The 23,842-nt window shown below is 48.6% G+C and overlaps 1 protein-coding gene across 1 annotated transcript; it reads right to left on the reverse strand.

The window, feature by feature from the left end:
* Positions 1-1,555: 1,555 nt before the first annotated feature.
* On the reverse strand, positions 1,556-23,589 carry LCK (LCK proto-oncogene, Src family tyrosine kinase). The gene is made up of 13 exons (XM_081087917.1): positions 23,488-23,589; positions 10,718-10,827; positions 10,324-10,405; positions 10,040-10,130; positions 9,694-9,792; positions 9,458-9,561; positions 9,062-9,211; positions 8,673-8,825; positions 8,388-8,567; positions 6,212-6,288; positions 5,964-6,117; positions 5,755-5,886; positions 1,556-2,206 (listed from the first exon to the last, which is right to left on the reverse strand). The coding sequence occupies exons 2-13, from the start codon at positions 10,820-10,822 to the stop codon at positions 2,004-2,006; spliced, it is 1,530 nt and encodes a 509-aa protein (XP_080944043.1). The 5' UTR covers positions 10,823-10,827; positions 23,488-23,589; the 3' UTR covers positions 1,556-2,003.
* Positions 23,590-23,842: the final 253 nt, after the last annotated feature.

Below are 23,842 nucleotides of genomic sequence, written 5' to 3' on the forward strand. Positions count from 1 at the left end.
TTCCCTTCCACTCTCTCTAAAAAGTAATGGGAAAACATCCTGCAGGCTAGAAAGGGTAAAATGGGGGGGAGAGGGGGAGGGACGGGAGGGGAAGGGACATATGTAATATTTTCAACAATGAAGATTTAAAAAGAAAAATATCTTCAGGCGAGGATTAACAAATAAATAAATAGCCCTGGCCGGTTTGGCTCAGTGGATAGAGCGTCGGCCTGCAAACTGAAGGGTCCCAGGTTCAATTCCGGTCGGGGGCACATGCCCAGGTTGTGGGCTCAGTCCCCAGTGGAGGACTTGCAGGAGGCAGCCAATCCATGATTCTCTCTCATCATGGATGTTTCTATCTTTCCCTCTTCCTTCCTTTCTGAAACCAATAAAAATATATTTAAAATAAATAGATAAATAAATAATAAAAAGTAAGTCAGCCTGGCTAGTGTGGACTCAGTGGTTGAGTGTCAACAGCTGGTCAACCGGTGATCCTCATCACTGATGTTTCTCTCTCTCTCCCTCTCCTTTCCTCTCTGAAATATATATATTTTAAAAAATAATAAATATAAATAAAATGTCACATCATGTCATAGCCCTGCACAAATCTCTTTAAAGACTCCTCAAAATGGTTCCTGAAATGCCACAGGGCCCAGAGGACCTATCCAAGCTGGCCAGGCAAGCTTCTGCCTCAGGCTGTTTGCTCTACCCACCCAACTCCTCCCCACAGGCTCACTCACTCCCCTCCTTCAAATCTTTGCTCACCTTTTCAATGAGGCCTTCCCAGACCACCCTCTTTAAAAGTGCCAAGCTCCCCAAACATAAACCCCCTTGTCCTGCTCTGTTATCTCCTTAGCACTCATCAGCTTGTAGCATATCATATCATTTACTTCTTTGCGATCTTTACTGTTTGTCTTCTAGAATGTAAGCTCCATAAAGGCGGAGACTTTTTTAAAAATATTTTTTTTATTGATTTCAGAAAGGAAGGGAGAGGGGAGAGAGAGAGACAGAAACTTCAATGATGAGAGAGCATCATTGTGAGCAACCCGGGCATGTGCCCAGAACCAGGAATCGAACCATGACCTCCTGGATCATAGGTGGATGCTCAACCACTGAGCCACACCAGCTGGGTGAGACTTTATTTTATCTACTGTATATCCTATGAGCCCAGATCTGTGCCTGGCACACAGTAGATGTTCAATAAATATTTGTTAAATGGGTGAATTAGCTCAATAATATTTTAAAACAACTTGAAGGTGAATCAAAACATATCTGAGGCCAAATATAGCCCTAGAATCAATGGCTGTAAAAAATGCTATTGCCCTGGGACACACCCACTCCCTAGGAGGTTCTGGCTAGGGGTTGCCCTAAATCCTTTGAGGCAGGGGTTTAAAGGGATTCAAAGAGCCCAGACAGGAAAGCATAGGGACCTCCTTTTCATCCCAGCATCAGCAAAGCTGGAAAAAGTTCAGACATCCCCTCATTCCATCTTTCATCCCAATTCTTGGTTATCAACTTCTGAACCCCCACTCTTCCCTCCCAAGGAAGAAGAAATGAGAGAGGAGAACAGAGAGATGCACAATCTTCATCAACAAACAAACATTTATTGAGCTCCTGATGTGTGCCAGTCACCGAAGAGGAGGGCATGGAGGTATTACATGAGGTTTCCCCCTCAAGGAGCTTCTTGATGACCAGGGGAAAGGAAATGGGGGTGAGCAGAAGCTGGTGTCAATCACATGCCTCTCTCCTTTCTCAGGTGGTCTCAGGAAATGAGAGGCCCAGAAAGGGATAGCCTGGACAGGTGTCCAAGACATATGCACAGGCTGCACATGTACAAGACACATGTGCAGAGCCCACACAACTAAAGAACCAGTGTACAAAACAGGAGAAGTATACGTGTCACACGTGGGCAGGATTCACATGCAGAGTCATTATGTGCATCGGCCATGGGTATGGCACAGGAACTGCTTCTCCCAGCCAGGTTGGCTAGATGAGGACAGGGCTCCAGGCCCCAGCTCGGGCTCTCAGGGCTGGGGCTGGTACTGGCCCTCTGTGGCCGTGAAGAAGTCGTCCAGCACGCTGCGCAGGTAGTCAAAGGTGGGCCGGTCCTCTGGGTGCTCCTTCCAACACAGCATCATGAGGTGGTACAGCTCCTCTGGACAGTTGTCAGGTCTCACCATGCGGTAACCTCGCTCCAGGTTCTGAATCACCTCAGGATTGGTCATCCCTGCCGGTTGATGGGAGAAAGGACATCAAGGCTCCAGGCTTTGGAAGCCCACAGGCAGGGGCCATGTTCAGATTATTTAACTGTTATGGTGTGAGCACCCATCCGAAAGGATCTTGGTCTTCATCAATGGTAAGGCCTTACTATAGGCACCTGCTAAATGTCAGTTGTGGCCCTAATTGGTTTGGCTCAGTGGCTAGAGCGTCGGCCTGCGGACTAAAGGGTCCCAGGTTCGATTCTGGTCAAGAGCATGTACCTTGCCGAAACCGGTTTGGCTCAGTGGATAGAGCGTCGGCCTGCGGACTGAAAGGTCCCAGGTTCGATTCCGGTCAAGGGCATGTACCTGGGTTGCGGGCACATTCCCAGTGGGAGATGTGGAGGAGGCAGCTGATCGATGTTTCTCTCTCATCGATGTTTCTAACTCTCTATCTCTCTCCCTTCCTCTCTGTAAAAAATCAATAAAATATATTTAAAAAAAAAAAAAAAAAGAGCATGTACCTTGGTGCGGGCACGTCCCCAGTAGGGGGTGTGCAGGAGGCAGCTGATCGATGTTTCTAACTCTCTATCCCTCTCCCTTCCTCTCTGTAAAAAATCAATAAAAAAATATATTTTTAAAAAATGTCAGTTGTGCCCCTTGGAATGTCAGCTATGGCTTAGACACTCAATAACACACACTGTTGGCTGCCTTGGGAGCCACCTCAATATTTTGAGTCTCAATTTTCTCATTTGGAAAACAGAACAAATAACTCCTACCTCAGAGTTTCTATGAGGATTCAATGAGATAGTGCATATAATTCATGTAGTGCCTGGAAATGACACTGCATAAATAACACTTGTGATTATTATTATTTGGTGGGAAGATATGGTGGTCAAGGCCCACGGCTGGATGGGAGCCCACAGCCACGACAATGGCGAGGCTTCCCTAGCTCTGGGACCAGGCACATGAGATGCTACATTAGGAAGCCAGCTGGACTCTGGGCCCCAGCAAAGCAGACTCTGCATGGGCAGAGGTCTACCAGGTCCCTCCATGACCCAGATGAAATAACTTTGGGGCCAGTTCCCTGCCTTCATACTGGTCCTGTCCCACCTGGTAGGCTCTTAGCAGGTGGACCCTGAGAGGACTTGATCCAGAGAACTGCATGATCATGGCAGAAACAGCTGCCTGTGTCTAAATTTCCCATGTGGCCTCCTATTTCTCCTTCAGTCTTCTGAGAGGAGACTGTGACAGGCAGTTCCCAAAGACTAAACGCTTTATGGTCCTGCAAAACTTGGGAATGGACCGCACTCAATAAATACCCTCTTGCCCAGGCCTTGCCGCTAGGAGGCCTCTAGCTATGGGTCCCTCACGTTTCAAAATTAGCACATTGGAGGACATAGGCCATGGAACTAAACACCCAAGGCTAGAGTCAAGGCTGCAAGCCCATAGGCTAAATCCAGCCTAAATATAGCCTCTAGACACACTTTGGTTTGGCTTCTGTAGTGTTTTTAAATAATTTGAATCAATCACCAATGTTTGGAAATGCGCACATTTTTCTAAAGCTGCAAGTTTGGGCTTCTCTTGAAAAAAAAATCTGTTTTTTGGGACCCCATGCCTTTTGTTTTTGTGTTTCCTTTTTGTTAATCCTCCCCTGAGGACACTTTTTCCATTGCTTTTCAGAGAGAGTAGAAGGGAGAAAAGGAGGGGGAGAGAGAAAATAACATGGATGTGAGAGAGACACAGTGACCGGTTGCCTCCCACATGCACCCTGACCCAGGGTGGGGAGTGAACCCACAACCAAGGGAATCGAACCTAAGACACTCCGGTGCACAGGCTGACACTATAACCACTGAGCATGCCAGCCAGGGCTGGGCCCCCAGGTCTTAAAGGCAACCGTCTGCTGCAGCAGATGCAAGTTCACCCAAATCCCCATTACTCCCCATTGTCTCCCTGACCCTGAAGCCGCGTTGCCATTCATCATCATGTTAACAATGTCTTTTCAGTTGTAACAGAGACATTGCCTATGGATTCACCTCTGTGGGCACAGTGGAGGGGCAGTGAGGGTCCTTGGCAAGATGACCAGGGTGGGCTTCCAGCCCCAGCGCTCTCCCTCGATTCTGTGATGGGGTAAGTCCAGGGCAGGGAAAGCCTTCTGGCTCTCGCCTGATTCTAAGGTGCCTTGACCTTCCTAGGAGCAAAGCTCTGTGCACACTGCTCTCGGGATGTGGGAAGCTTCTACAATCTGGCCACTGTGCTCCATGACCTCTGTGCCCTGTCTTTGTGTTCCATTTCCTTCCCCCAGTTTCCTAGCAAGTTCCTTTTAAAAGATTCCATTGCTGTCTTGGCTGAATTCAGGGGTAAAGAACTTTGTCCAGGAGATAAAGGGAGGGGTGGGAGTGAGTGAGAATCAGTTGTTTACATCTCTCTTTCAGTCTTTAGACAGAAAGCTTCAGAGGGAACAGAAGTCAGTGTTTAGTGAGCACCTATTATGAGTCAAGGTCTTTCACAGATAATCTTGTTTTTCATATCAGGGAACAGGCTCAGAGAGGTGAAGTCACTTGCCCAAAGTGACTATTAATAGCATAATAGTCGCTATTAATAGCAAAACCTAACACTCTTGGCCTGACCGGTTTGGCTCAGTGGATAGAGCGTCGGCTTGCGGACTGAAAGGTCCCAGGTTCGATTCCGGTCAAGGGCATGTACCTTGGTTGCGGGCACATCCCCAGTAGGGGGTGTGCAGGAGGCAGCTGATTGATGTTTCTCTCTCATCGATGTTTCTAACTCTCTATCCCTCTCCCTTCCTCTCTGTAAGAAGTCAATAAAATATATTTAACAAACAAACAAATCTAACACTCTTGAGTGCTTAAATGGGCCAGGTAATATTAATATTCTTTGTGTGTGTGTGTGATTTTTTTCCAGACTTCTAAACACTTTTGGCATCATTTTCTCTCGAGGACAACTTTTTTAAAAAGTATTATTATTGATTTCAGAGAGGAAGGGAGAGGGAGAGAGAGAGAAATGTCAATGATGAGAGAGAATTATTGATTGGTTGTGTCCTGCATGCCCCCTACTAGGGATCCAGCCTACAATCCAGTCATTTGCCCTTGTCTGGAATCGAACCTGGGACCCTTTAGTCTGCAGGCCAACGGTCTATCCACTGAGCCAAACCAGCTGGGGGTGGGCCAAGTATTAGTCTAACCTTACATTTTACAAATGGGAAAAGAAGGCATCATCTGATCAAACAGAAAGTTAATATCATGGCATATCTGATAATGAAAGGCAGGCTTCTTGTCTCTCAGGCCAGAGCCTTTTCACCCTACTGGGCTGCCTGTGTTGGAACTAAAGAGAAGAGCTGGGATTATCGAAGGGAGAGAGAGAGATCCAGAGACAGAGATGAAAGTCAGCCATGGTTGATCAGTACCTCCCTGGTGATATCGGAGTCACATCTCTGAGAAGATGGAGGAGAAGCAACTAGAAAGTTCCAGATTCTGAGCCTGGGAAAAGGTGAGTGGAAAGACATGGATTTTACTGCCCTGCCTCATCACCCTTTTTAGTTCCTGCCTTTGGTCCTGACCTGGGTAAGGGATGCGACCGTGGGTGACAATCTCCGTCAGCAGAATCCCGAAAGACCACACGTCCGACTTGATGGTGAAGGTCCCATAGTTAATGGCTTCTGGCGCTGTCCACTTAATGGGAAACTTGGCCCCTGTGGGGAAGCAGAGTGAGGTCACCAAGGTCTGCTTGGCCTGTAGGCCCCAGACTTCCCTTCTATCCCACACCTACCCTCCCTGGCTGTGTACTCGTTGTCCTCAATGAGGCGTGCTAGGCCAAAGTCTGCGATCTTGCAGCTCAGGGTGTCAGACACCAGGATGTTGGCGGCCCTCAGGTCACGGTGGATGTAATTGCGCTCTTCAATAAATGCCATGCCCTCTGCAATCTGCAGGCCAGGTATGGATAGGTCAGCAGTGGTGGGCCAGACATCCTTACCCTGCTGGCCTGTGCCCATGCCCAGCCCTCCCAAGTCTCCTTACTTGGGCTGCCATATCCAAGAGTTTGTTGATGGTCAGCTTGATGCCTGCAGGGGTCTTGAGAAAATCCACCAGGCTCCCTGTGGGGCAGAAGCAAGAGTTGCTGATCCAAGTTGCCCAAGGAGAGAGCTCCCCAACCCTTCTCGCCTAACTGTGTAGGCGGTGGGGGGGCGGGGGTGGTCTAGAAGCAGTGTCTTATATGTGGCAAGGAAGAAGAAGGGCAGAAAATGGAGGCGTGTCTGTTCTGAGTGAGGAGTTTGGGACATGTGAAGGTCTTTTCCAGGGGACTAGGGTGGGGCATGCTCGAAGGGATCGGTAAGCTTTTTGTCACCCACGGGGTAGAGCTCAAACTCCTCAGCCAGCATCCAAAGCTCTGCATGGTCCACTTTGTAGTTTCTTGTCTTCCCCGACTCCTGCTACTCTTGTTCCAACCCCACTAGCCAATTTCAACATTTTTCACATGGACCATTGCTTTCTCGCCTCAAAGTCTCTTTGTCCCATCTCTGCCTTACTTTTCTTGCGTGGCCCAGCTAGACTATTCCTCTAGGAAGCTTTTCTAGATCCTACTAGACATAATAAATTAAATCACCATCTACATTCTCTGGGGCATGCTGGAACTTTCCTAGCCCAGACACTGGTTTTCCAGGTGTGCATAACTAAAATGAGACAGCAGGCACCTTGTTTTGTCCATCCACGTTCCCAGTGCCCAGCCCAAAGTAAGCAGTAATAAATGTGCGCTGCACACATTAAAAGGAGTGTGGAGCCCTAACCGGTTTGGCTCAGTGGATAGAGCGTCGGCCTGCAGACGGAAGGGTCCCAGGTTTGATTCCGGTCAAGGGCATGTACCTTGCTTTCGGGCACATCCCCAGTAGGGAGTGTGCAGGAGGCAGCTACTATATGTTTCTCTCTCATTGATGTTTCTAACTCTCTATCCCTGTCCCTTCCTCTCTGTAAAAAATCAATAAAAAAATATATTTTTTTAAAAAGGACTGTGGAGCCGAAACCGGTTTGGCTCAGTGGATAGAGCGTCGGCCTGCGGACTGGGAGGTCCCGGGTTCGATTCCGGTCAGGGGCATGTACCTGGGTTGCGGGCATATCCCCAGTGGGAGATGTGCAGGAGGCAGCTGATCGGTGTTTCTCTCTCATCGATGTTTCTGGCTCTCTATCTTTCTCCCTTCCTCTCTGTAAAAAATCAATAAAATATATTTTAAAAAAAAATAAAAAGAATAAAAAATAAATAAAAAGGACTGTGGAAAGAGATGTGTGGAGACCTGACAGTTTGGGAGTTGCTGGATTGGAGCTCGTAACTTCTGTCCCTTCTTAAGAGATTAAAGCCCTGTGTGAAGATGATAGCAACCTGTGTGTCCCCACTATGAGTACTGAATTAGTCACCAAAGATAAAGGCTTCACCCAGACACAGCAAATATGTGACATAGACTGCCATTCCTCCATTGTGTCCATGGCAGATGTTGCTAATCAATCCTAGCACTCACTTCCAATGAGCCTCAGAATCCTCAACACAGAACTCCAAGCAACTACCAACTAAAGTAGGCTTATATAATAAAATCCATTTGCCATTTCCAGAACCCATTAGCCAATGAACAGCTTTTCTCCCTTCCTGAAAGAGGGAGAGATCTTATACTCCCAAAGAATCAGAGCCGTTTAGATTTCTGCTGTTATACTTAGGGAAATGGAGCACCAGATGCAGGTCAGGAACTTGGCCTGTGTCACACAGCAAATCTGTAGCAAATCTAGGCCTGCAAATTCCTATTTACCGTGGTGAGGCTTTTACTCTGTGCAATAACAGACCAAGGGAGGGGGAGGGGCTCGCCCAGAACTGAGAAAGAGGGCTTTGGGGCAGATCTGGCCTCCCAACACTCAGGGGCAGAAGGGAAAGAAATGGGACCGGGGACGCACTCATTTCCTGAAAACAAGCATCTTTAGATCAAGGTAGGGCTTTGAAGGCAAACGGGACTTGCAGGTCAGGGGAGGTGGGGGCTGAATGCCCTTCCAGAGCCGGCCACCTGAGGCTGGGCTCCCAGACAGCCTCGAGGACACACCCTCTTCTCGCCCTTGGAGCTGAGACTTTAGGAGCCCAGCCCAACTTCAGTGCTGAGCCAGGAGAAAAGGCAGGCCTCCTCCACCCTCTAGCAAGAGCAGAGGGGACGGCAGCGCCCACCATTCTCCATGTATTCCGTGATGATGTAGATGGGCTCCTGGGTGACCACCGCGTAGAGCCGGACCAGTCGCTGATGCTGCAACTGCTTCATGAGGTTGGCCTCGGCCAGGAAGGCGTCGGGGGACATGCTGCCCTGCTTCAGGCTCTTCACTGCCACCTTCGTGTGCCCGTTGTAGTACCCTGGGGTGGGGAGGGGTTGGAGGAAGTCACCCGGACTGTCGGGGGACTCTCGGATCTCAGCGGACGCCCCCCCAACCCCCCGCAGTCCAGGAGGGCCTCACTTACCCATCCACACCTCCCCGAACTGGCCGGCCCCCAGCCGCTCCACCAGCTTCAGCGTCTCCCTGGGAACCTCCCACTCGTCCTCCCACCACGGCTTCTGGGGCTTCTGGGTCTGGCAGGGGCGGCTCAACCGCGTGCATAGCCCGTCCGGAGTGTCTGCGAGGACAAGGGAGGGAGTAGGGACTTCACCAAGTCCCGTCTAGGGAAATGGCCGGGCAGGGGAGGTGTGGACACCTGCGGCTGCAGCGTCTGGCACCGCACCCCGGCCGGGAATGGAAGAGCAGGCTTAGTGATGGGTAGGGCATCCCCGAGAGGGACGTGGGGGAGGCAGGCTGCTAGGACACAGGTGAGGGGGCCTCAGGCCCACGTCTGAGGGGTACGGCTGCGCTCACTGGTGTAATGGCGGACCAGCTCCTGCAGGCCGGGAAAAGTGATGCGGGGGGAGATGTAGAAGCCTCCTTTGTCCAGGTTGCGGATCTTGTAATGTTTCACCACCTCTCCTTGGTTCTGGTCGAAGTCCCGAACGGACAGGGAAAACGATCCTGAATAAAAGAATAGGTAAGCGAACGTCAGAGGGGGAGGGGTGACCTACGGCGGGTGCACCTCCGCCACCGCGCCCCTGCCCGCGGGCTTGCCCGGCCAGCACCGCGGCTCCCGGGACCTAGCCCGGGCCCCGCCCACCACGCCCTACCCCGCCCAGCCAGGGCCCCGCCCGCCCAGCCCAGACTCCGCCCACCGCCTCTGCCCCGCCCGGGCCCCGCCCACCGCGCCCCCGCCCCGCCGCTCACCCGCGGTGCTCTCGCTCTCCCGGATCAGGAAGGAGCCGTGCGTGTTCCCGGGGGCCAGGAGCTGCCGCTCAGCATCCTTGCGGCTCAGGTTTTTGAAGAACCAGCTGCGCAGGGAGAGTGAAAGCCGTCGTCGGTTGGAAGGTGCTCCCTCCTTCACCCCTCGAGCAGCCCTCCTCTGCCCCGGGGTCCCTAGGTCCGCTTGCTCCTACCCATCCCCAAGACGAGTCCCCACTCACGGTTCGGGCTCCAGGCTGTTCGCTTTGGCCACGAAGTTGAAGGGGATGAAACCCTCCTGGCCGGTGGTCAGAGACTGCGCCTTCCACCACTCGCCGTTCCTGAGAACACCGGTGGTCAGCGTGGCTTGCTCAGCCTGGACTCGGCTGGACTCCCTCCCTCCAGAGCCCCAGCTGTCAATGCCACCCCACCCTCCAGCTCGGCACCCGCCGGCCTCTCATTTTGTCTCAAGGGCGCCTACTGCAAGCCAGTCAGGACCTGCAGGAGGGCTGCGGAGCCCGGCGTCTCCGCTCCCTCACTCCCTCACCGCCGCAGGGCGAGGAGGGGTGGCATAGAGAGGACACTCACTGCTCCAGGACACGAAGCTGTTCACCCTTTTCGAATCCCAGGTCCCCATCGTGAGAGGGCTCATAGCTGTGCAGGGCGATAACCAGGTTGTCTGTAAAGACAGCGGGGCGTCAAGGAGAACCAGCCTGAAATAGGCTGGGAACATGGAGTTCAGACGTGACAGGGCAGAGCACAAGACTGGGGCCAGAGAAGCAGGGCAGAATAGAGGGTAGACGGGGAGGAGATGGAGGCCGACAGCCAAAGACCCACAGGCCTTATCTCCAGGCCCTGCTGGCTGCGGTCACCTTGCAGTGGAGAAGCCGGGGGGTTGGTGTCCTGGTAGGTGACCAGTGGATCCCGCACCTCAGAGCCATTCCGGATGGGCAGCTGGGGGGTAGGGGATGAGAGTGAGTCAGAGAGCAGGAGGCGGGGTCAGATCCCGGCTCCCCTCCCCACCACCCTGATCTCCTTCACTTCTCCAGCCTAGCCTGCCGCTTCTTCCTATCCCTGAACTTGCCAACTACTTGCTGTGTGACCTTAGGAGAGTCCCTTCCCTTCTCTGAGCCTCGTTTCCTTTCTGTATTGCAGAGGAGAGGGCTGCTCTGTTATTTCAAGGACCTTTAGTGGAGGCCCATTTTGTTCTTCTGAGCTGTGCACCCCACCCGGCTCCCTCATCAAGCCCCATGTCTTGCCTCTTACCGTGGCCTTGCCATCCAGTGGGACTATGGGGTAATGGCAGTTCTCACATACATCGATGTTTTCCATCCAGTCATCTTCAGGGTTTGAGCTGCAGCCACAGCCCATGGTCCCTGGGAGAATGGAGAGGCGCTTAAGGGGTTCCCCCAACATCTGCTCGCCCAACCTCCGACATACTGGGGCCTCACCCTGAAAACTTCCAGAAGTACCTGAGGTTCGCCCTCCTCCCCAGGCCCCCATTCACCAGCCATAGACAAGCTGAAATGGGGCCCTAGCTACTGACTGATGCTCCCTCTGAGCCCCAGGCCACAAGTAAAGTCACACACACCCCAGTCCTAGGCCCCGCCCCCCCCACCTGGGATGGGCAAACCGACACAGGCACCTTTGTTAGTCTAGCTGCCCGCTTCCTGCCTCTCCCCCAACCTCTCTCTCTCTCTCTCTCTCTCTCTCTCTCTCTCTCTGCCCATCCCCCATGTTGGGGGACTACCCAGTAGAGATCACACACTTCTTCCAAACCCTGGGAGAGACCTAAGTTTTGATCCGCCCGTACCTTAGAGGTGAGTGCGCCCCACCTCCTAATACAATTCCCCTCTCCAGCCCAGAAAGCTAAATGAAAGACTCCTGCTCCCCAAAGTCAGCCCTCAGGCCTCTGCCCCCTTCTCCTCCCACACAAGTCTCCTTCAGAGGGTTCCTTCTGCTTCTCCCCAGCAGAAAATCCTTCAGTGGCCCTATTGGCTGTGACTTCTTTTTATTTGTTTGCTTGCTTTAGCAGTGGAAACTTTTTGTCAGATGAAATCAAGCAGAACCCCATAGATAAAGCAAAAATGGAGCTGCAGTGCCTGAAGCCCAGTGGGGCCTCTCTCTGAAGCCCCTAGGAGTCCCCAAGACACCTCCTTCCCTGGGCTGCTCCTCAGAACTGCTTGGAAAGCACTAGTCCTCAGATAAAGTTAAATTTACCATGTGTTCAAGACCCTTTAATATCAAGATCAAATCCACTTCCTCAGTCTGTTCTTACACACACACACACACACACACACACACACACGCACCCCCGCGTACACACTCACACAGTCTTTGAGCTACACCTGTCCCTCCCAAACACCCCACACTGTTTTCTTACTCCATGCCCTTGCCCATGTGCTTCTCCTGCCTCGGGATGCTCTCTTTTGGTCCATCTATTGGACTCAACTTTCAAGGCTCAGCTCACACATCACCTACTCTGCGCAGCCTTCCCATGCTCTTTGCTGCTACAGTTCTACTCAGACCACCATCATCAACTTAGGCACCGAGTGCCCAACCTACACTGGTTTATGTGTCAGGCCCATGGCCTCTTCCACCCCTTGATGAGATGGGGGAATTCCTGGAGAACAGAACCTGTGCTTTATTTGCTTGAATGCCCCAGCACCCAGAACTAGTTGTCATTTATAAATGTTGACTAGGGCCCAGGCCAGGTAGCTCAATTGATTGGAGCACTGTCCTGATACACAAAGGTATGGGTTCGATCCCCAGTCAGGGCACATACAAGAAACAACCAATGAATACATAAATAAATGATGGAACAATCTCTCTCTCTCTCCTCTCTCTCTCATAAACAAATGAACAAGCAAATAAATAAAATTGACTGGTATATGAAGGGTTAATGCACAGATTCTCTCCCAGATGAGAAAAAGCTAAAAAGTTCACCACCACAAAACCAGTAATACAAGAAATGTTAAAGGGACTTCCAAAAGAAGGAGAAGGAGAAGGAGGAGAAGAAGAAATGTGAATAATAAAATGGCAATAACTACATACCTATCAATAATTAGTTTAAATATAAGTGAATTAAATCTAATCAAAAGACATAGGGTGACTGAATGGATAAGAAAACAAGACCCATACCTATGCTGCCAACAAGGAACCTATTTCAGATAAAAAAAAAAAAAACACATGCAGACTGAAAGTAAAGGGATGGAAAAATATATCGCATGCAAATGGAAATTAAAAAAAGCTGGGGTAGCAATATTTATATCAGACAAGATAGACTTTTTAAAAAAAATCCTCACTTGATGTTTTTATTGATTTTTAAAATTTTATTTTTTAAAATATATTTTTATTGATTTCAGAGAGGAAGGGAGAGGGAGAGAGAGAGAGAAACATCAATGATGAGAGAGAATGATTGATCAGCTGCCTCCTGCATGCTCCACAGTGGGAACGGAGCCTGCAACCCGGTCATATGCCCTGACTGGGAATCGAAGCATGACCTCCTGGTTCATAGATCGACGCTCAACCACCCAACAACACCAGCCAGGCAGACAAAATAGAGTTTAAAACAAAAGCTATAACAAATGACAAAGAAGGACATTTCATATACAATAGCTACAATTTGGAAGCAACCAAAGTTTACATCAATAGACAATAGGATGAAAAAGATGTGATACATATGAATATACAACAGACTATTACTCTGCCATAAAAAATAATGAGCTCTTACCATTTGTAACAACATGGATGGACCTGGAGGATATTATGATAAGTGAAATAAGTCAGTTAGAGAAAGACAAATAACAAATGATTTTACTTACATGTGGACTCTAAGGAACAGAATAAATAAAATAGAAACCAACTCGTAAATGCAGAACTGGTAGTCTCCAGATGTGAGGAGGGTGGAGGGGCAGGGTGAAAAGGGTGAAGGAATTAAGAAGTTCAGCCTGGCCGGTGTGGTTCAGTGTTTGGTGTCGACCTATGAACCAGTTACTGGATTGTAAAGTACAGCACAGGGAATGTAGTCAATAATATTGTAGCAACTATGCATGGTGCCAGGTGGGTACTAGACTTATTAGGGGGCTCACTTTGTAAATTATATAAATGTCTAACCACTATGTTGTACACCTAAAACTAATGTAATATTGAATGTCAACTGTGATTGAACAATTTAAAAAATTGTTTTAATGCGCAGATTCTCCCATCTGTAAAGGTCTTAGCAGCCACCAAATCTAATCTCTGATTTTAGGTGAACAAACCAAAGCCCAGAGAGGCCTGCTTACATTCACACAACTTATCTAGCAGAACAAAGCTAGAGTTGCTAAGCCATGCTGGGCCCAAGTGGAAGGAGGGTTGAGTTAGTAAGAATTAAGGACATATGTCAATTATACCTCAATTTTTGAAAAATTGATTTTAGAGGGAGGAAGAGAGAGAGAGAGAGAAACATTCATGTAAGAGAGAAACATCTTGGCTGCCTCCTGCACACCCCCTACTGGGGATTGAGCCTGCAACCTGGACATGTGACCTGCCTGGGAATGGAATCATGACCTCCTGGTTCACTGGTCGATGCTCAAACACTGAGCCACCCAGCTGGGCAAGCTTCTGTTTCTTTTCTTTTTTAATAATTCTTTATTGTTGAAAGTATTACATATGTCCCAAGCTCCTGTTTTTTAAACTGAGATACTCATAAGCTCTCATCGGTACCAGAGTCACTGGTGTGCATCTTCCCAGAGCATCTTCCTTGTCCTTCTTCATATAGTTAAACAAGCCCAGGTCTATTATAGAGGAAGATGTAAAATATACATGGAATTTTAAGCCAAATCAAGGAAAAGGGGACACATTAATTCTCCCCCTACTGTTAGGAGTCTTGGAGGAGGGTAGGGGGTAGACATTTGAGAAATCGCTCAGCCACAGTTCACCCATCTGTGGCTGCAAATGCCTTTGTTGTAAAATTAAAATTTATTGGGGTGGTCAACATGAACATATAGGTTTCAGGAGTAGGTTTCTTTTTTTTAATTTTTTTTAAATATATATTTTATTGATTTTTTTACAGAGAGGAAGGGAGATAGAGAGCTAGAAACATCGATGAGAGAGAAACATCGATCAGCTGCCTCCTGCACACCTCCCACTAGAGATGTGCCCCCAACTAAGGTACATGCCCTTGACCGGAATCGAACCTGGGACCTTTCAGTCTGCAGGCCGACGCTCTATCCACTGAGCCAAACCGGTTACGGCATGGTTTCAGGCGTAGGTTTCTATGTTACATGATCTGTGTATTGCACCGTGTGCCAACCACCCAAAGTCAGATCTTCTCCTGTCATCATGCAAATGGCTTTTTGGCTGCTATTTTTATTCTGACCAGGAGCTGGTTAGTAGCAAAAGCCTTCAGGAAAGAGCTGGTGACAACCTGGAGCTAGCCTAAAATAAGTTGAGCTAGCTAGTAAGGTCGTGAGCATCCTGTTGTTTGTGCTCCTCAAACAGGCCGTAGAAAACCACAGGTTGGTTATAATGTAGTTGAGAACACCAACATCAGATGGCGTGTGGACTGACATCAGTAAGGTCCCTCCCAGGCCTGACATTCTTGGAGGCCCTGGCAAAGGGTAAGAGAAAGATGAGAAACGTTTGGGGTTATGAAAAGAGGGGATGAACTGGGATGCAGCAGTGAGGAGAAGTCAGAAGAAGGGCAGAAGGGACCATAGGCCCGGAGGCTGGTACCTAGTCCAGGCTGGGGTCACCTAGGGAGGGAAAAGGAGTCTCCAGGCTTTGGGCAAGAGTCCAGATCACGCAGGCGGGACCTGATCCTGGACTGAATCTGGGCCTATCAGAGAGGACCTGACATCCCTAAAGGCTGGGGCCATGAGTGGAAAACGTCAAGTTGTGTCAAATTAAGCGGAAAGGAACCCTGTAACTCTGCCAGTACCTGACCCCGAAGTGTTTCCTCTCTGGCTTGTTTATGCTCCTGAAGCACTCTGGCTGCAGGTAGCAGATCCTGCTCTCTCCGAAAGGTGGGCTTTGGAGTGTAGGGCCTGGCAGCAATCAGAAACCCTGGGACCTGTCAAAGTCAGTGGCTGCCAGTCTAGAGCCACTGGGAGCGACGCGCTCCTAGGAGGCCCCAGGAAAATGTTGAAGGCCTGCAGGTTATTTCAATATTTAAAAAGTCTAAAGGGAAATTGTATTATTATTTGTTTCTTAATTTGACAAATTGTTTTATTGTTTCTTTAGTGCAGACTTAGTCAAGTCTCTGATTAAAATTTGAACTAGAAAACAAGAAAATTAGTACCTAAATGAGATAGTTTAATGGCAAAAACTTCAAGTTATAAGATCCACAAGGTGTGTTTGTGGGGGGAGGGAGGGGGAGGTAAAACAGGGGCAAAGGAGTCCTTGGGAGAGAAGAGTTTAGAAGCCCTAATGTAATTCACCAGCCTCGTTTTAAAGATGAAGAAGCCAGGGGATCAGAGAACTTCAGTAATTTTCCCAATAGTACATGACTCTTGGCAGACGTGAAACTCAAATCAGGCCCCTACCTCCTTTATCAAGGTACTCTACCCTTACTCCCTGAGAAGTCTAAAGAGGTTGGAGGATCCTGAGAGGTCACGGAAAAAATGGGCAGGGAGGCAGGTGTGACAGAATTGGATCCACTCTCCATAAAAAATGTAATCTTTGTAGCTCACGGTGTGGCTCAGTGCAGGAGGCAGCCAATCGATATTTCTATCTCCCTCTCCCTTCTTGTCTCTCTAAAATCAATAAGGATATATTTTTAAAAATGTAATCATTGTTCTGTTAACAAAGTCTTTTCTCTCCAAGACAATTCTCCCTCTACCTAGAATGCATGATTCTGAGTGTACATTTACCTGATTGGTGAGTGCAAGTGCATACATATGGAGGCATATGATTCAGTGAGCATTCCTGCTAATGTATGCATAGTCATGGGTGTGTATGAGTCAGTGCATACAGATGGATGTATACAAAAATAGGGGTATGTATACTTTGTGCCTGTCCCTGTGTAATTGTGAGATATTATATAGATACATCTATTTATATAAAATGTGGGTTCCCTTCTTCTGGTCTTTGCTTGACAGAGATTGCTGAGTAGCCAAAATTATATGAACAGGCTAATAGATGAAGTCAGTAAAGAGAAAATAAAAATTAAAACTTAATAGAAATTTCTCATTGTCTGAAAGAAAAAGGAGAAAAAAAATCCAAGGGATCCCAAGGGCTTTCAGAACCAGCAATGAGGGCAGATTCTGGGGTCAATGAAACAGGACATTCTCTTCTCACAACTCAGAAATTCAAGGTCAATAGCAGGAATTTTGTAGATTCTAATCCTCCTCTGACGAGGGTCTGGAATGTTCTCCCTCAAACTCAAGGCTGTCCATGGTCCTCAGAGCACTTTGTGCCATTTCGAAGGGCCACCGGTCCCTGGGGTTAAAACATTTGAAGAGCCAGCCCTGTTTGATGTGGCTCCATAAGTTGGTGTGTCATCCTGTACACCAGAAGGGGGTGCGTTCGATTCCTGGTCAGGCACATACAAGAGGCAACTGGTGGATGTCTCTCTCTCTCTCTCTCTCTCTCTCTCTCTCTCTCTCTATCCAATAAAACAAAGAAACAAAAAATTTGGAGGGTGGAGTGAGAGCTATATTTCAGTCCTCATCCCTTCTTGCCTCTCAGTGAAGCACCCAAAGCACACACACAGTGGCCCTGCTCACATTGTGTAGAACTGATCAAAAACCTCAGGCTGTCCTGGACTAGATTTTCTGATTCCAGGCTTGTTTAGGAATCATATCACGATGAGTTCTGATTCTTGCTAACTCAATTACTTTTATCAACTCCATAGACATGATCATAGACATTACCTGGCCTGGCTGGCCATAGAATGTGTTTTACCCTCTTTTTTTTAAAAAAAAAAAAGGTTATTTTTGGTTGGTTTCAGAGAGAGCAAGAGAGAGAGAGAGAAAGAGAGAGAGAGAGAGAGAGAGAGAGAGAGAGAGAGAGAGAGAGAAACATCAATGATGAGAGAGTCATTGATCAACTGCCTCGTACATAGTCCCTAATGGGGACCAAGCCCACAACCCAGGCATATGCTGTGACCTGGAATTGAATAGTTACCGCCCTAGTGGTCGACAATCAACCACTGAGCCACAAGGGCCGGGCTGTTTTGTTCTCTTTAAATTAAAAAAAAGGCGGGGGGGGGGGGGGGGGAGCAACACTTTCCCTTCCATGAAGTATAAACTTATTCATTTACTGAACGTTCTATCCAAAATGTGTGCCAGCTTCTTGCCTGGGTTTCTCAGGCTAATCCTTTACAAAGAGCAGGCAGGCTAGTCCACTGCAGACCACTGTTGTACTCTGGGCAACCTCATGGCAAAATTTGTCAGGAATAATTTCAAACCATTTTTTGGCCTATGTCTTTGGCCAAGATTTGGTTATTGGCAAAGTTGCAAATGTTCAATGAAGAGCCTTAACTATGGGTTGCCCACACAGAACCCTCATCACAGCACCCAAGAATCAGGGTTGGCAGACATGGTAAATAAATTCTGGGTGAAACAGGGATGTGTCCTGAGTTGCCTCCTTTTTCATGTGTTCCTTTTTAAGAAAATATATTTTATTGATTTTTACAGAGAGAAAGGGAGAGGGATAGAGAAACATTGATTAGCTGCCTCCTGCACGCCCCCTACTGGAGATTGAGCCCACAACCAAGGTACATGCCAGGAATCGAACCCAGGACCCTTCAGTCCGTGGGCCAATGCTCTGTCCACTGAGCTAAACAGGTTAGGAACATGTGTTCCTTTTTTATATAATACCACTTTTGGTTTTTTTGTTTTTTTCTTTTCTTTGTTTTTTTTTTCTTTTCTTTTTTTAATATATTTTATTGATTTTTTACAGAGAGGAAGGGAGAGGGACAGAGGGCTAGAAACATCGATGAGAGAGAAACATCGATCAGCTGCCTCCTGCACACCCCCTACTGGGGATATGCCCGCAACCCAGGTACATGCCCTTGACCGGAATCGAACCTGGGACCTTTCAGTCCCCAGGCCGACGCTCTATCCACTGAGCCAAACCAGTCAGGGCTATATAATACCACTTTTGAATGAACTCTGTGAGTTCAGAGTTTCCAAAAAATAGGGAACTAGAAGATAAGTCTCTTACATGCAAACAAGTTGAATTTTATTCTCACAAACTGGGAGTGTGCTGAACATAGAACTGACCTGCTAGTTAACTGTTGCCATAAACAAGGGCTACAGAGCAATGACGCTAAAGCTGGTATTTTTGGTAGAGGCCCTTCAGCTAGTAACTTTTATGGGCCTAGTAATCCCTTATAGTGAGTGCCCTCCCTCATACTTCTGTGTGCATTTCGCGCCAGGGGGTTTTATCAGGACAGAGCCTTACTTACAGCTTGACAATCCGTGCTGCTTTATTAAACTTTCTTGGAATCTGCAGGTCACGGAGGCTCAGCTCACCATGTCCATGTCACAGTGACCCAAGTTCAACCCCAAGGCCTCCCAGTCACTCACTGGCAGATGGTCTTTGGGCAGGTTACTAAATCGTTCCCAGCTTCCCCCAGTGACTTCATCTACAAAATGAGAATAAAAATAGACCTGCTTCTAGGGCTGTTGTGAGCATTACGTATGATATATAGATGATCCCATATAAGAAAGTGCTTAATGTGGTGCTTGGCACATAATAAGGACTAAATAAATGAGAATTATAGTTATTGGAGGCTAGCATGAACATTTCATTACACCAGCGTTAAGTATTTTCCAGACTAAAATTTTCATTTTTTCTTTGACATTTTTGGTACTTTCACGAACCACCTTTTCTCCTTTAATATATTTACCTAAAATGAAACTTCACTAACATAAGTGGAAAACCAGTATCGCCAGCCATAAATAGAAGTCAGTACATATGAAAATAAACACATAATTTAACACATAAATTCTCATTTGTAAACGTCTATTCATCACCCCCTGAAATCACTCACCCACATCAATGGTACACAGGCCATATTTTTGGAAATGCTGCTCTGTGAGACAATTTTGAGCTTAGGCCTCTCAGTGAGTTAGAGGAGGCACAATTTTCCTTTTCTTTTTCTTTTTAATATGCTTTTATTGGCTTGAGAAAGAGAGGAAGGGGGAGAGAGAAAGAGAGAGAGAGAGAGAGAGAGAGAGAGAGAGAGAGAGAGAGAGAGAGAGATCAGTTGCCTCCCATACACACCCCGACCTGGGCCTGGGCCCCGACCAGGAATCGAATCTGAAACCTTTACTAGTAGGTGCACAGAATGATGCAAAACCAAATGAGCCACACTGGCCAGGACAGACAATTTTCTTTTCTTTTCTTTTTTAAGTATATTTTTATTGATTTCAAAGAGGAAGGGAGAGGGAGAGAGAGATAGAAACATCAATGATGAGAGAGAATCATTGATCAGCTGCCTCCTGCAGGCCCCCTACCAGGGTCCAAGCCCACAAGCCAGGCATATGCCTTTGACCAGAGTCGAACCTGGGACTCTTAAGTCTGCAGGCTGACTCTCTATCCACTGAGCCAAACCAACTAGGGTGGCACAATTTTCTTAATGGGCCAGCCTATTGACAAAAATTTAGTGGTCAATTTTTATGTGCCAATTCTGGTCTAGTGCTAGGGATACAGAGGTGCACAAACAGAGAGGTTCCCAGACACCTGGCCCTGCCCTCTGACTCAGCCGGGTGCCCCTCTGGCAGGCTACTCCATCTTCACAGGAAGCCAAAATGCCTGTCTTCACCTCACTGATGGGTAATGTCTGTGACTCACAACAACATCGACAACACAGAACACCGATACTTGCCAGGAAATAGCATCTCAAAATCACCACCATTATCCACTTACCAAGTTAGTGACGGTTAGCTAAAACTTGAAAAGGGGGGTAGATCGCCACGTATTGACATGGAAAGACATCCCAGATATAGCATGGTCAGAAGTTACAGAACAGAATGTAGAGTATAAGCGTATTTGCATTTAAATATGTATAGGGGGTTCTTTTAAGCAGGGCTCTTTGCTCAGCCTTTATTTGCATGATTTCATGTAATTCTCATAATAATCCTATGAAGTAAGTGCTATTATTATCCCCATTTTACAGATGCAAAAACTGAGGCCCAAACAGGGTAGAGCAATTTGTCTGAGGTCTCATAACAAACAAATTACTGGTGCAGTGACGATTTGAGCCTGGGTTTACTTGCCTCCAGAGACTAGGCTCTTAACCACCAGGCTTTTTAGTAGCCATACATAGGACATTCTGGAAGAATGCACACCAAATAGTCCACAGTGAGCATGCCCCAGGAGTGAGATTGGCGGGAGCTGCATTTCTTGCATTCCTTTACCTGCCTCTATACTGGTTGAATTTTTAAAATTCAAATCCTGTGCTACTTTTGTACTTGAAAAAAACCCACACAAACAATAAAACCACCATCAATGCAAATACTCTGCTAAGAAACACGATCATTTGAGGAAGATCAGTTCTACAGCCTGTCCTTCCATTCTTCTCCTTGTCTCAAAGGGGTAGACATGGAGGAGGTGATGCTGGGGGCAAAAAAGGTTCTGACGTTTGGAAAACACTGGATTAGAGAAAATCAACCCAGCTCCTTCTCTGGAGGGCCTTCCAGAGCTTTAACAAGCTCACGTCCACCGTGAAGCTAATCAGGACAGTTTGTAGCTGAGACCATGTTGATTTGGTTCCAGAACCCTGTTCTTTCCAGGCGCCTCAGGGAACTGGTGTTCTTTAGAACAAGCATTGGAAATGCATCTGCAGATGCTTTTAAACCAACACTAACGTTGGTTTTAGAGGGGGCCACATCCCTGGATAGTGTTGTGGTCTCGCCTGTCCCCATGCCACCCACACACCAGCTCCTCTCAGCATTGCTTTCACTGAATTAAGCTTGGCCTTAAAGCCATCAGCTTGTGGGTGTGTATATGGATTTGTAGGGTCCAGTATGTGTTGTATGTGTAGTCCCTGCCTCTGCCTCTGAACACATGTGAATATATACATTTTCCAATGATGATATGTAGGGTGTTTGTGTAGCTGTATGAGGGATCCTCTTCTAAGGTAGACCTGTAGTTTAGTCTGTAATTCTCACACCCACTATACACAGGAAACAAGCTCATTTGCAAAGCCACACCACAAGTGTGAGAGAATGGGTGGTTCAGTGGTTTGCCAAGACGCTTAGTGGGAGTAATTCTGGGTGTGGGCATCCCTCCCTTTGGTGCACACTTGCAGGAAGATGGAGTGCTAAACCCCTGTTAAGCACCTACTATGTGTCGGGTAGTACCCTGGCACATCACAGCCATTATTTTCTCTTTGAGTACCCACAAGCACTCTGTAAGGGAGAGACTCATTATTGCCTCTTTAGAGATAAGTAAACTAGAGTCCGGAGAGGTGAAGCCACTTGTTCAAGAAAATGGCAGAACCGGAATTGTGCCTGGGTCTGCCTGCCTCTGAGATGCGTGCTTTTTGCATCCGCTGTCTTGCATTTGGTTTTGCTCTGAGATATCTGCCATCATGGTACACAAGGAACAGAACCCAGGGACAGAGACCATGGCTTCATGTTTTAGGTACTCTCCAAAGTGGGCCATTATCCTTCTCAGAACTGCCTTGACTCTTCCAGGAAGCCTCCCAGATCACCAAGTGATGTCTTCTCCCACCCTCTGAACCCTTCACCTGTCCTTGGCCCCATCACTTAGCACTTTTTCCCTTTGAGAAGAACCTCTGCCTTGAGCGCTGGGTCATCTATCACTACAGGCTGGGTTGGTGGGAAGGGGGACTGCTTATGCCTGTCCAGGGTGTGGGTGAGCCCCCTGGGTTCAGAGAGAGTCCGCGTGCTCCCCAGCCCCGACCAAAGTCTGCAGGCCTTGGAGCTAGGGACAGGAGAAAGGTCGGGACATGCTGACTAGATGGAAATTGTGTGTCAAGAAAAACTCCAATGGCAGAGGAAACCTGGACGGTCTGGTGCAGGTGGGGACTCCCCCCACAAACTGTAGGCTGAGTTAGGTGGTGGGTGAGGGGGTGGGCAGTTAGCTGACTATGCTTTCCGAGGCCTCCACCTTGCTGGGGTTTGAAGCAGGAATCCACAGGACCAATTGGCCCTACACCTGCAGTCACTGGGTGGTGGGGGACAGGGGGTAGCTAGCAGGCCAGGGGGGAGGGGAGGACATCCTGTGACACTTGGCAGCGGCAGGAATGGCAACTTTCCAGATGGAAGTTCAGATGTTCCTCTCTCAGGGCCAACTGCACCCCTGTCCGGGATTAAAATAGCCCTTCCTCTCCCCTTCTCCCCCTATACTCTCCGCTCCAACTTCCCAGCGTCCAGTCAGAGGAAGGCGCCATCCTAGATGATAAATATGCCCTCACATATCCATCCACTCCCAACCGGAGACTCCTCCCTCGCTCAAGCAATACTGGTCACTGCGGCTAAGACCTCTTCACTCATGTCCATTCGGATGCTCTGGGTGACTCCGATCTCTCTCAGGAGATTCTTGTCGCTGGGTTCTGCCCCAGCAACCAGAAGGATTCTGGGTCCCTTGACTCAAGCCTGTCCACTACCCTGCCTCATGGGAGGTCACAGCCTAGACAGTCACTCTGTCCCAAGACCTGGCCCTGCCACCACCTTGCTGAGGGCCTGCCGGGAGGGAGCGCTGGGCCTTCTCTGAGTGTAGGAGGCTCATCCATCGTGGGATGAGCGACTGGACTTGGGGATTCTCTCTCTCTCTCTTTATATATATGTGCTGCCAAAGCGAGCTCTTTTTAATACCTGATAGTCCATGTGCCAGATCTCCAAGTGAGGTGGAGGCCGTGGCGGGCAGTGCGGCAGAACCAAGAGCCAACGTCTACACAGGAAAGCGGTGATCTGGCTGCACTGCATGCCTCCTACCTGACCTTCAGCAAGGTTCTTCTGTCCCCCAAGCCTGCAGGGCTGCTGCATACCCAGGCAGCCTGGCCCCATGTCTAGTTTCACCCCCTGATATCAGGTTCCCAACCACAGCCCCTTGACCCCTGTTCCCAGTCTCCTTACCTGCCCAGCCCAGGAGCCCTCTGGCCCCATTCACATGGTCCTGCTGGCCTAGCCTGGCTGCCCAGACAGTTTCAGCTCTCCTCGCGATGGTAGCCACCACCTGACTCCTCGCGCCCACGTCCCACCCTGACTTCCTGCCTCCTCCTGAGGGCTCCGCAGGCAACAGGGCCCCAGTAGCCCAACCACAAGCCTCCAGCACCCCAAGCTTCCTGCCACCAGAGTCACTCGTGCCTCAGTCCCTGAGGGTCCTGTACATCTCCAGGCCTAGCTCTCCTCACCTTGAGGGTGACACTTGGAGGAGAAGGGAGGCTATTTGATGTTATCTCCCTCCTGACCTCCAGGGTGCACCCGGACA

Source organism: Myotis nattereri (genome assembly GCF_964212035.1).
Source record: "Myotis nattereri genome assembly, chromosome: 3".
Classification (NCBI taxonomy): Eukaryota; Metazoa; Chordata; class Mammalia; order Chiroptera; family Vespertilionidae; genus Myotis; species Myotis nattereri.

Coding starts and splice junctions, on each gene's coding strand:
- LCK (XM_081087917.1), bottom strand. CDS start 10,822: ATGGGCTGTGGCTGCAGCTCAAACCCTGAAGATGACTGGATGGAAAAC. Junction 9,793..10,039: donor CAGCTTCGTGTCCTGGAGCA/GTGAGTGTCCTC, acceptor CGGTGTTCTCAG/GAACGGCGAGTGGTGGAAGG. Junction 8,826..9,061: donor GCTGGTCCGCCATTACACCA/GTGAGCGCAGCC, acceptor TTGTCCTCGCAG/ACACTCCGGACGGGCTATGC.